We start from the raw sequence: 13,676 nt of genomic DNA, 5'->3' as shown, positions 1-13,676 counted from the left end.
TCAACATTTCCTGAAAATTTCTTGAAAATCCATCCGTAACTTTATTGGTTATCTTGCTAACAAACAAACAAACAAACAAACAAACATGCAACCTTACAAAGCAAAGTGATCACAATACCTCCTGGCGGACGTAAATATTAAATAATAAATAAAATGAACAAAAAAATGTACTAAAATAACAAGTGAAATGAAAAAAATGCAACATTTTTTTTTGAAATTATGTAAAAATAAATAAAATAAGCAAGACAATACAAAAAATGATCAATAAAATGAACAAAATGAATAACAAATGGACAAAAATAACCAGCAAAATGAACAAAATAAGCCTCAAACTGAATAAAATTGAATAAAAACTAATAAACCCATGCAGTTGGATCAGTGCCAGTGGATGGACACACTGGGTTTCTGTTCAGTTCAGGACAGATTGGACAGAAAAAGACACTGTTTATTCAGTTTGATCTGTTTTTACAGAAGAACCTTTGAATTTATTCTGAGCTTTAATGAACACAGAGGATCATATTCTAATAAATGCTGGTAAATTACTTCAGAAACACAACAGTATTTGTGTGTAAGTGATCCTGCTCAACCTAAATGTGTCAGTTTCATCTTGTGGTGGTTCATCTGCTGCTGTTCAATCATGTCATATATTTGGATTTGAACCTTCATCTGTGTCTCATGTGCTGCTCTGGTATTTAGACGCCGTTTGTCAAAGTCAAAGCACAAACACAGTTCAGACAGATTTGGATCCAACCTGATCAGCCTCAGTTTCCTGTTTCTTCACTCATGTGGACATGTTTGATTTGTCATCAGAATCTTGTCCTGTTTTCATGGCTGTCCTTTGTGTTTTTCCTGCAGGGCTCCTGTCTGAAAACAACAGCACTGCAACAGGTAAGAAATGCACAAAGGAGGGATGTGAACTGGGTTGAAGCTGAATATCCTGGTTCAGGTAGTTTTCATCTGAACAAACTGGAGCCAATGCAGAGGATTCAGGAAGGATGGGTTTACAGAAGCTCCACTGAGCACGCTCAGCTCCTGTTCCTGACATTTGGACAAGTGTGGCTTTAAAGATCCACAAGTGAAGGAAACACTGACAAACAGGAGCAGACTGAGCCATTCAATTCACTGACTGAATGAATGAGGGATGAACTGAGTCCGTTTGGACACAAAATCTGTCAGTGGGACTGAAAACACTGTTCACACATGGAAACCACATGTGGTCAATAATCCAGTCCATGTGGTCCACATGGGCTGGGCTGGTTCTGGACTGGACTCTGACTGGTCTGTCTTATTTCTACAGGGTCTGTCCACTTCAGGTTGGTGGGAGGAGCCAGTCGTTGTCATGGTGACCTGGAGATGAAACGACAGGATGGAAAGTGGAAACCAGTGGATGGGAAATACTGGTACAGGAAGTTAGGAAACAGAGTTTGTGCAGAACTGGACTGTGGATCTGCAGTTTCACTGAGAGGCAGATGGACTGGTTTCGTTATAGGTAGTTGGGGGATCAGACCAGACTGTGATGAATCTGAACTGAGGAACTGTTTTATATCTAAGACAGATGTCTATACACCCCTGGAGCTGAGTTGTTCAGGTAAGAGCATTAACACTGAACCCTAACCCTTCCACTGTCACTGTGGGCTCCAGACTCTGTGGACTCTCAGATCCTGGTCGGTCCAAGACTTCAACTCACATTTAATGTGAACTCACACAAACTGATCAATAAAATCAATGTTTATTTTTGTAATAGTTTTCATACACCAAAAATGTAGCACAAAGTGATTTACATCTAAAACCTCTGTACAACCCCCCCCCCCCACACACACACACACACACACACACACACACCTCCACCCATATTATTACTAAACTAAATATAATATAAATATACAACATGAAACAGATCAAACAGAAGCATTAGTTTAAGCCAAATTCAAAGGTGGGTGTCGAGCCTGGTTTTCAAATGTCTCCATTCTCTGCAGCCCACAGGTCCCCCTCAGGTTCTCCTCAGGTTGTTCCATAGGTCAGGGTCATAATGCTGTAAATCTGCCTCAGCCTTAGTTTGAGTGTTTCTTCATGGAACAGTTCTCAGTCCAGTGCCAGAGGACCTCAGGGTCCACCAGGGTTCAGAGGGTCAAAGTGAGTCAAAGAGATAAGAAGGAGCAAGACCATGAAGACATTTAGAAACCATTCAACGGATCTTCAAACCAGCCCTGAAACCCAGGGGGAGCCAATGCAGTGGTTTTCAAACCTCTGTAATGTGAGCCCACCTTCTGGTCTTCGTCAGCACACGAGTGGCTGAGTTCTGCAGAAGCTGGAGGTGTGAAGTTCTATCTGTAGGAAGATCAGGAAGCAGAGCATTACTGTAGTCAGTTCTACTGGAGATAAAAGCAGGCATCAACATCTACGTATGGGCCGGACACAGAACTGGACCCACTCTGGCTATATTGTGGAGATGATCAAAACCTGTTTTTAGATGGATCCAAAATGAGGAATAAAAGTAAAAATAAACAACCAATAATATCCACGTCCACAAACAAACAGCTGATGAACATCATGTCACACACACAAGAAACAAACACCAACACATATGAATGTGAGTCCACTACAGTCCAGTAAAATCCACTATGTAGTCCAAGCCCCAGACCATGGTCTACTCCAGTCCACTACAGTCCAATAACATCCACTATATAGTCCAAGCCCCAGACCCCGGTCTACTCCAGTCCACCAGAGTCCCTTAGAGTCCACTTCAGACTGTAGTTTGATTCCAGTCTTCTTCCATCTGTGTCCACAGACTCTGTCAGACTGGTCCATGGGTCCAGTGTGTGTTCAGGCAGACTGGAGGTCCGGTCTAACCAGTCCAGGTCTTGGTCCTCAGTGTGTGAAGGACACTTGGACCTTCATGGTGCCCAGGTGGTCTGTAGGGAGCTGGGCTGTGGGGCTCCTGGGCTCCTCCAGGGGGCGCTCTCTGGAGCAGCGGAGGCTCCTGTGGTGCAGACGTTCACCTGTGAAGGCCATGAGTCTGCTCTGCTGGACTGTGGAAGCTCAGGGGCACAGACCTGCTCATCTGGAACAGCTGTGGACCTTACCTGCACAGGTGGGCGGAGCTTTGACTGACACCAGCTGACATCAGTTCACTCACTTTGATCTCATTTATCTGTCACTTGTATTTGATCAGATCCTGATGATGTCAGACTGGTGGGAGGAGCCAGTCGCTGTAGTGGTACAGTACAGATCCAACATCATGGAGAATGGAGAGATGTGGGATCTGATTATTATTCGTTTGACATCTGGACCCTGAAGGCAGCAGATATCCTATGTCGTCGACTAGACTGTGGATCTGCTGTTTCTGGGAGAATATCTGGTTCATATGTTCCTGTGTGGTTCATCAGCCCCATCTGTGCTCTCTGTACATCTGCACTGACGGACTGTGTGAGAACAGATCCTTACTACACTGCCCCCCCCCTGTCCCTCACCTGTTCAGGTAAGTCTACTGATGATGGTCCTGATTCTGTCAGAGTTCTTCCATGAGTCCATTCAGGTGTGTTTTATCTGAACTGGGTCAAACCAAACCCAGTCAGACCAGGTCCACACATTAGACAGTTGGACTGAACCATCAAACACATGCAGCTGAATTCAGTTCCAGTCCATGAACGTGGTCACATGACTCTGCTTTCCAACAGGCTGTTGAACAGCTCAGAAGGACTGAGTCCATTAGTTTGAACTGGACTTTGTGTTGGTCCATGTGCTCTTTTTCCAGCTCTATGTGGGTCTGCTGGACTCTGAGGACACCATGGAAACATCACTGACACTAAAGCATGTCCTTAAATGCAGATGTTTGACATGAGCCACATGTTTCCAGTGGTCTGAGATGAACCAGTGCACAGGTCACTGATCAAACCCACTGCATTATGGTGCATTCACTGACCACTGGGATTGTGTGTGTGCCTTTGAACAGACCCCACTCACACATATTGAATGTTCAGTCTGACTTCAGAATGACTGTGTGTCCACCAGCGCTGACGTTCAACTAACTCTAACCTGTGACTGAGGATCCACAGAGTGGACCTGAGGCCTGTTTGAGTCCAGTCTGAATGTAGACAGCGCCCTCTGTTGGAATCCAGGTCAACAACAGCACACACTCACTGTGTCCTTCAGCTCCACATTCAACACTAAAAGGCCTTTTATTGGTGTGTTCTGTGTTCTGCTGTTTTCTTTGAGGACGTTGTGTCTCTGCTTGAACTGGTCCATGAGTCCTATTTAGTTCCTGTGTCACTAATGACTGACAGGAGGCTTTGAAAGAGTCCAGATCGCTTTAATCTTTCATTTTAACATGGTGTTTCCTCCACAGTTCAGTGGTTTAGTTCATGTTCAACTGACATTTTGTCCACACTTCTGGAAAAAAAGCATTTGTTCAAATCCAAATGGACCTATTACCAGTTTCTTTTCAGATAATACATGTTTCCTGCTTCTGTAAAAGTCCACTTTCCATCATCCGTCATATTTCCAAATGTTATGTGGCCAGTCGGGCCCATGAATTCAGATTTTCTGCTGAGAACTGAAAACCTTCTGCAGATGAATGTGAGAACACATGTGCACAGACATGGTTCTGCACAGGGAACGTGGAAGAACATTTGAACATGCAGCCATTATTATTAGTAGTAGTATTTAGAATTATTGCATATTTGATCCTTCTAATCATCTCTGTGGGTAACCAACCATTATTTATCTCTCATAATTGTTGTATTTATCGCTGTGACAATAGACTGTATAGAACTGTTCTGTTATATATTGTACTCCGTTCTTCAAAATGAACAGATGTGTTGTTAAGTGTTTCAAACCTGACGTGTCATCGCTGACACACCCTGTGCATCTGCAGTTTGGATGGATGGAACTGTTTCACTGTTTAAGACGTTGTGCTTTACAGGTTTTATTGGGTCATTACGGTCATTTCACTCAGACCTGAACTAGAATCTGGAGAAGAAGCTGTTTTAGCAGAATTAGAACATGCAGGAAATTGTAAAGTGCTTTGAGTGTCCCAAAAAGCACTGTAAACATCTAATCCATTATTATTATTATTATTATTATTATTATTATTATTATTATTATTATTATTATTATTATTATTATTAAATTGTAAATGACTAGATTTTGAATGTTCTAGGTGTTCTGGAAATATGGGCAAAATGACGAACTCACAGCATATGTTCTGCCCTTTTTCTGGTCAAAAATAAAAAGTGCAGGCGGTCCATTTTCAGCTGAGGGTTGAAAGGGTTCCAGAGTCCACCCTCACACTGCCGTCTGTCCAGGGGCTTTTGTGTCTTTAAACATGTGTGTGTGTTGTTGTGGGTCCACAGACTCTGTCAGACTGGTCCATGGTTCCAGTCATTGTTCAGGCAGACTGGAGGTCCGGTCCAACCAGTCCTGGTCCTCAGTGTGTGAAGAGGATTTGGACCTTAACGATGCCCAGGTGGTCTGTAGGGAGCTGGGCTGTGGGGCTCCTGGGCTCCTCCAGGGGGGGCTCTATGGAGAGGGGGAGGCTCCAGTCTGGACCAGTGAGCTCCAGTGTGAAGGCAATGAGTCTGCTGTCCTGGACTGTAGAAGGTCCAGCTCCGCTGGGAAGACCTGCTCAAATGGAAAAGCTGCTGGACTCACCTGTTCAGGTACCAAGGGGGCGTGGCTTTCATACGACAGTGTGTTCCTGTGACTCATGTCTTTGTGTCTCTGCTCAGATCCAGGTGGATTCAGGTTGGTGAGACAGCCGAGCCGCTGTGCTGGTACTTTGGAGATCCAATACCAGGGACAGTGGAGACCAGTAGGAGACCCCGATAAATGCTGGGACCTGAAGTCTGGATCTGCTGTGTGTCAACATCTGGACTGTGGATCAGCTGTTTCAGTCAACAGAACAGATAATTCTACAGACAGACTTGTGTGGAGGGTCTCAGTTCCTTGTGTAAAGCTGACATCTGGACCCAGGGACTGTGTTGAACCATATAATTCCTTTAATCACACATCTGGTGTGGACGTGGTGTGTTCAGGTACAAATGGACACAAACTGTGTCTGAACTGAATTCTCAGTGACCAGATGGTTCTGACTCTGACGTTTAAAGTTACATCTAATGAATCTGTTCATTTCATCAGTTGATTATTTTGTCTCAGTTCATTGTTTTTTCGGTCAAATGTGTCAAATATTGACCTTTGACCTTTGGAACGTCCAGATCCCAAATGAACGTCTTTATTTGGACCAGATGAGGCTGAAAACACAAACAGATTTCACATTAGTCTCATTTAGGACAAAAGGACCAAATGTTGACATGTGAGACTGTAAAACCACCACGTGTCATTTTTTACCCATAATGCCTTTGAAGGTCAGCTGTGCTCTAAATGACCCATTCCTCATGTTTTCATTGGTCAGTGTTCATCCCATCCCAAACTCCTGTGGATCAGATCCATCTGTGTCTCTGAGGAGGATGGATTCTCTGACTGCTTGTTTGTGCTCATGTGTGCTGCTTGGTCCAATCATGTCTCTGTGTGTGGACAGATCTGCTGCCTCAGCCCAACATCTCCCTGTCTGACGGGGTCTTTGGGGTCTACCAGCAGGGGTTCCGGGTGCTCATCGGCTCCGACTTCACCGTCACATGCTCCGTCCGACCACAGTACCCAGGAGGCTCCTTCCAGCTGATCTGCGACACCGAGAAGCCGCTGAACCTCACCCTGCCGGCTGTCAATCACTCTGCTCACTTCCTGTTGTCTGCCATGGGCTACGCCCACCGAGGGAACTACACATGTGTTTATCACGTGGACGTTTATAACCACAGCTTCTCGTCGTCTCAGAGCCCCGCCCTCTATCTCACTGTCGGAGGTAACGTTGGGACAATCACACACAAAACACCCACAATGCATCAGTAACAGTCACATGACCATGTTCCAGTGAACAGGTGTGACCAGAACCACGTTGGTAGGACTGAGATCAGGTAAAGCCGGTCCAGTTGAACCTGTCACAGACTGGGCTGAACCAACAAACACTCCTTTAATCTGAGCTCAGTTCAAACCACAGTTGAGTTTAAACCCAGGTTTAAACTCAGTCCATCCAGTTGAATGTGAAGCCCAGTTAGTGTCCACAGTTCAAGGTGCATCTGTACATGTGTGTGTGTGTGTGTGTGTGTGTGGTCCACATGTCCAGGGTCTAGAGGGGGTCATGTTGGATCAGTAGTCCAAATGTTGTCAGATATTTGATCAGGCACCTGTGTGGGCAGCACTTTGGAAGCATTTTTGGTGTTCGTTGATTGGAAGCTCCAAAGACGAGATCAGGACGCACTTGGTCTCAGTTTAAGAATTTATTCGGATCACATGTGAAACCTAAATGCCAGCGCTGGTCTTTCTGGACAAGAGCTCCTGAAGGAACTCAAGTCACAAAAAGCCCCGAATTCCGGATCCGATCAATAATTATCTTCTTGGATGTCTCCACCACAAACAATAGGTTGGACTTTGCAACGTCATCCGACTCCGTCTTCTGATTGGACCTCACCTATTGACGCCACTTGCCGACCGTCAGTTCACGTCTTTGCTACTAGAACGTGCTACGCAAAGTGTTGTGATTGTTGTTGTAGACGTGTATCTATTGGAGTGTGAGTTCCCAGCCTCTGTAGACACAACATCTTCTCCAGCGAACAGAACTGACCCTGAACTTATCAGTAGTGACGTCCATGAGTTGAACTGGGAGGCAAGCTTCACCAGTAGAGAAATACATGAGGTGACTGGGACATTTTAGAGCAGCTCACAGCAAAACTGTATTTATTCAAGAGTTATTCTTCAACTTGAACTGAGATAAATGTTCAAACAGTACTATGTGTACGTGGATTAAACATGTCATTTATATCGCTGCGTAAAAATCTTCATTATCTGAGTGTTTCAGTTGTATTTTACGGTCAGTGTGCTTTCAAAAACATCAGATATGGTCCTCATATATCTGCTGTAGATATGGGTCACGGTCCAAAATGGGCGTGGGCCTCAGACTGACCCCCATGAGTGGACCTGGACTCAGGACCTTGTTGCTGTGAGGCCACAGTGCTGTCCACTGCACCAGCACCACCACCAGGACTGAACCAGTGGCGATTTCTCATAGACTGCAGTGGAAGCCCGGCTTCCCCTCAAATTATGAAAATTAAATGGTTAAATCTGTTCGGTTGTGTTGACATTTCATTAACTACAAATGTGTTAGAACACGTTCATCTCAAAGATGAGTTCGTTCAGAATCAGCTTTATCACAAATCAACGGATGCGATGTTGTTCACTTCTCCTCCATTCCCGTGTCTGTGTTTCCTCCTCCATCTCTGCTCAGTGCATTTGTCCGTAGACTGTGTCCGTCTCTGGGCTTCAATGGGACTGAGTGGAACTGTTTTTTTCATTGCCTCAAAACTGGACGGTAATTGGATAGATGCCACGATGTTGTCCTGCCCCCGGACGCCGGGCGTCTCTGGGGGTGAATGGAGCTGTGGGCGGAGCTCAGCCGGGCCGGACGCCAGAATCCCATGTGCTGATTGGAGGATCGGTCGAAAGGCTGAATCCCATTTGATTGACAGCTGTTTTCAGATCTCCTCCTTCACTGACACAGTTCAGTTTAATACTGTCACACATTCTGCTGTGAAATCAGAGAAACCACTACGAAATTACTCGTTCATTTCTTGCACTGTAAATAAAACACACTCATTGGACTTCCTTGTTTCAATTTAACATAATTTCAGCGTTTTCTTGTTTCAGTTCCATAATTTAATCATTCCTTCTTCGAGTTTAATATCGTTTTGTAGATAGTTAAATCAATCAAACTGTCGGCTAGGTCGGAGTGAAAGGAGCATCTGTAGTTTAAAAAGGCTGAAGTCTGACACCCACAACACACTGGGCCAAGGCCGTCTTAGCAGCCCAGCTCTGATGGACATTCAGAGGACACTGGTCCAGTCCTGGAAAAGGAAAAGACACCTACTGGGTACGATAAGGTCACTGACCATTTTCTTAAATTTTTTTTTTTTTTTTTTAATGTAAGCCGACAATGAGCTTCCCCTGTCTGAAAGACGAGCAGCCGCCACTGGACTGAACAGATTCTGTTCCAACACTAACAGTTGTGTGTGTGAACTCAACTCCCATTTGGAGCCAAATCCAACTGCAGTCTGAACTCAAACACACAATCCCACTGAGCTCAGCACAAACAGCCTCATGATGGGAATGTGTCCTGTTAGTGCAGATGTTCTTCACACTGAAGGTGTTCCATCAGTAGATGTGAATGTGTTCAATCAGTAGATGTGCATGTGTTCCATCAGTAGATGTGCATGTGTTCCATCAGTAGATGTGAATGTGTTCCATCAGTAGATGTGCATGTGTTCCATCAGTAGATGTGAATGTGTTCCATCAGTAGATGTGCATGTGTTCCATCAGTAGATGTGCATGTGTTCCATCAGTAGATGTGCATGTGTTCCATCAGTAGATGTGAATGTGTTCCAGATGTTGATGGGATCGGTTCTGTTCACACTGTGATCAGCAGAATAGTGTCAAACAGATGCAGTTTGTCAGTTTTTCCAGACGTCAGGACTCTTCAGCTCTACTCTGATGGTTGTTGTTGTTGTTGTTTCAGACTTGGTGAGAAACCTGATCATCAGGGTGGTGCTGGTCCACTTCATCCTGATCACGGGGACCATTTTCCTCTACTTCTACTGTCGGGTCAGTTCACAGCTTTATTCAACACTAACACACTTCAACGCTGACATGGGACGCTTCTGCCAAACTGGGTTTACCTCCAACATCTGACACATGTGTTTGTGCAGGTTTACCAAACTCATGGTGTGGAGAAGACAATCACAGAATAACGGCCGATAACGGAATAATGGTCCTGAACCGATAACAGAATAACTTATGTTTTTGTCCTGATAAAAAAAAAGTTCTTTGCAAATGTAATAACTGAGGTAATAATGTAAAAATATATGAATATAACTGTATTTAAGTTTGATTTATTAGATAGAACTGTGATAAAATCAGAGGGGGGGGATTTTTTTTACTGGGCCTTTACTGGGCCAATAACGTACCACCAAAAGTTATTCCATTATCGGTGGTTCTTCTGTTATCTGTGGTTGTTCTTCATGGTGCTTTTCCTCCGTCCAACACCAGTGCCCTTCATGTGTGTGTTGAATGGTTTGACTGGTTGAACTGGGCTGGGTTTCATCTGGAAAATGTCCACACAGATGAGATCACATGACTCAGGTCATGTGATGGTCTAAAGCTCCAACCTGGAAGGACTGAGGATGGGAACTCCAGTCTGTGGAGTCCAAGTCCTGGATTTAGTTAGTCCACCTTCTGTCTGTTCCAGTCCACCAGGAAAAGTCCAGACAAACAAACACTGAGACTGAACGTCTGTGTGCTTTCAGAGCCATCCCATGTCAGCAGGATTTACCTGATCAGCTGATTGGATCCAGTGACTGAATGGACTGGACATGGACTCACACACACATGATGATGACATGTTTGTATGTTTGTTTCAGGCCAGTAGGGGGCGCTTCAGACTGAAGAGACGGAAGACAGGATGAGATACACAACCACCGACACAGTCTACATCCACTAAACACCATCCTTCTGACTGACCTGCTGATGATGTTCCTGAAGGTCCGATGGACGACTGGGATCAGCTGTGGTCCATAAACAGTTTTTCCAGAACCTTCTTCCCCAAAACCTTCGGTCAGAATGAATTGGTATTTGTTGTGGAACATCTTTGGGCTGAGGTCGACCAAGTTTGTTCAAAGAATTGGGAAATATTGATTTGTGAATTTTATATGAATTTTTGAAATGTTCTAAATCCCCATTGGTTTATAATGGGACCCATTTCAAAGTGCTATGAGTTGAAAACAGTTGAAGATATTGATCTGTTCGTACTGATTTGATTTGAATGCTGACCATAAGTCTTGTGTTCTTGGAATTGTCGGTATCTCCTCATAATGTATTTGTGTGGCTGTTGCAGGGTCATCCCGTTGTTCCCTTTCTTTCCTCTACCATAGATAACAGTTTCTCACTCCATCCTCCATCGTCCTCTTCCCTCCCAAATGTTCCAGGTGTTTTCTCTGATGACAACAATGTCTGGTTCAAGTCTGTCATAATTGTCACTAAAAAGCTTCATCTCTCTAAACGCTGTCTGTACCCATGTCCCGCAGACCGCAAAGGATGCCCCTCCCCTTTTTCCAGCGTCGCTAAATGTATCCATGACCCTAGCTGCCCTGACCTTTTTAGTTCCACGTGCAGATGGTGTCATTTCCCCCTCAGTGTGGAACAAACTCTACTATATTAGCCTCAGTCTGAGCTGACCGTGCCTTGCAGGTTATACCATTCACAGTTACAGTGGATCTGAGTATCACACGCCTACCGTCTTTGAACCGATTATGGTCACTCACCCCTCAGCGTATGTTACTCCATTGTGTTTTACCCTCCGCTGCTGGGATGGGGCACATTTTCTTGGTACCGCCCACCACTGTAACCACACCACCAACGGTACCTGCGGTTATCTGAGGAAATCCCCCCGTTTGCTCACAAACCGACTCCCTCACCGAGGTCCAGTTACTGTCCCGGTCCAACACCACGATGGTCATTGGCATGTTTCCAGGACCAGTTTTTATTTACCAATGATGACAGATTTGGTTCACTTCCTGCAGCGGTTTGGGTTTGTGGTCCAGATGTTTACCAGTTCCTCCCACCCAACTGGTGTGGAGTTCATCCCCTTGGCCGTCTCTTACCTGATGTCCTCGTGGTCGGTAATCGGACTTATTCTCTGCCCTATTACCCATGTGCCCACATTCCGGTGTCCACCGTGGATCTGAGGCCAAAGCAGGAGTCAGGATAAACCAATGGGACAAAGGCGTGGCAGCTGGTCTTCCCATGTGGGCTCTTCCTAAATGGGCTCATGACATTGATGATCCAGCTGTAGATCTGGAGGATGGAACCAAATGGGTGACAGAAGGCTTTGGTGCTGTTTCTGTGCAAATCAAAGCCCTCACAGATGTTGTCCTTCAGAACGGTGCAGCTCTAGATGACATGCTGGCATCCTCAGGAGCTGTTTGTCACATAATAGGACAAGAATGCTGCACTTTTATCCCCGACGTCTCAGGAACTTTGACCTATGTAGTCAATCACTTAAACGAGCTTCTAATTCGACAGTTTAATGGTGATGTGCCCCCCCCCCCCGAAGGATTCTCCCTTTGGCAGTGGCTGACCTCTGGCCCATGGGGGCAGGTTTTCCTTACAGTAGTGAGCCCATTCCTTGCCGTCTGTGTTGTTGTGTTTGTGTTCCTGCTGCCTTGGTCCTCTGATCAGGAACAGGATTTCCTCCAGACTCAGTCCCACCCTCCTGACCTATCAGCTGGTCCACACTGACTCTAAACCTGGCCCTCAGACTCCGCCCTCTTCTTATTTGGACCCCTCCCATTTCTCTGACTCCGGCTGAGACGCCGTCTTTGAAGCTCCCAGCCGGTTTGTAAATGTGTTGTTTTCACTTCCTAGTCAGCTCGCTCATACTGTGCGCCTTATGCACACCAAAAAAAGCGCTTCCATTCTGGACACAAAGATTTTCTACTTCCAGCCCATGACGTCTCATCTGAAACCTGTGAGGGTGTCATGTGACTGAGCTGGAATTCTGTGAAGGTCCAACCATATGTTATTGTTTCTATATCTGACATATTTTTTTTACTATTTTATACTAACGTTGTTATGATCGATGATATTTTTGTGTATTTTTCTTTCACGTTTAGTTGATCCTGACGGAACAAAGGGAGGAATGTTTATACTGATTTGATTTGAATGCTGACCAGAAGTCTTCTGTTCTTGGAATTGTCACAGATCTAATTATTGATAATAGATAGGAAGTCACATATGGGCTTTCATTTGGTGCCGTGACCTTTGACCTGGAGTGACCTTGAAAGGTCAAACAAATGTCAATTAAAGTCTTTAAATATGGACTACAAGACCCTTGGTCAAATATATATATATACATATATATATATATATATATATATATATATATATATATAGTTTTGTTTTGTTTTTTTTTTATCTCTGTACATATTTGTGGTATTTTTTAGGACTTCTTGTATGATTTTTTTTAATCACTGCCTTATTTTTGTATTGTTTAGTTGTGATGCAGACTGACCCTCAGATGAAGACAGCAGTCTGAATGTCCAACATGTATCAGTGCTTAAATTCCCTTTAATCCTTTTCTGTCTTTAATCCTCCATATCTGCTCCTTTTACTCTGTCTGTTCATTATTATTATGACTCATGTCCAATGAACAGTTCTATTAAAGTGTGTGTGTGAACAGTTGTGTGTTTTCCATGACAGCATTAACAGGTTTTTTCAGGTAAAAAATGCAAAAAAAAATGTCAATGACTAAATGAAGAAAGATGGGCCCAACTGAGGTCAACGAAACCAGAACTGTAACAGAACAAAACTGACCTAAACAGACAATGAACAAAGGTGGAAGAAACAGAAGGGGACCAACCCAAATCAAACGGGGGGGGCATTACACTAAGAAATTAAACCAAACATTAACTCAGTCAAAATGACAGAAAAACAAATAACCAGAACTACACACAAAATACTGACTGTGTGAAATAAATGTGATTTAAACTAAGAATTAAAGGTGTCATATGTAGGACTGT

The 13,676-nt window shown here is 44.3% G+C and overlaps 1 protein-coding gene and 1 long non-coding RNA gene across 2 annotated transcripts in view; both read left to right on the top strand.

Annotated features, from left to right (window-relative positions):
* The window catches only part of LOC115424888 (deleted in malignant brain tumors 1 protein-like), an 88,952-nt gene extending 86,589 nt beyond the window's left edge, over positions 1 to 2,363 (top strand). The window contains exons 11-13 of the mRNA XM_030142284.1: positions 856 to 888; positions 1,298 to 1,319; positions 2,282 to 2,363. Of these exons, the coding sequence (XP_029998144.1) occupies positions 856 to 888; positions 1,298 to 1,319; positions 2,282 to 2,363 (137 nt within the window). The remainder of the gene's footprint in view (positions 1 to 855; positions 889 to 1,297; positions 1,320 to 2,281) is intronic.
* Positions 2,364 to 6,804: 4,441 nt separating this feature from the next.
* LOC115423535 (uncharacterized) lies at positions 6,805 to 13,015 on the top strand. Its single transcript, XR_003935977.1, has 3 exons — positions 6,805 to 6,856; positions 9,620 to 9,705; positions 10,521 to 13,015. It is a non-coding gene; the product is annotated as an uncharacterized LOC115423535 (long non-coding RNA).
* Positions 13,016 to 13,676: the final 661 nt, after the last annotated feature.

This window comes from Sphaeramia orbicularis, chromosome 8, assembly GCF_902148855.1.
Source record: "Sphaeramia orbicularis chromosome 8, fSphaOr1.1, whole genome shotgun sequence".
Taxonomy (NCBI): Eukaryota; Metazoa; Chordata; class Actinopteri; order Kurtiformes; family Apogonidae; genus Sphaeramia; species Sphaeramia orbicularis.
Note: the sequence above shows the minus strand (reverse complement) of the source record. Positions and strands in the feature narration are given on the sequence as shown.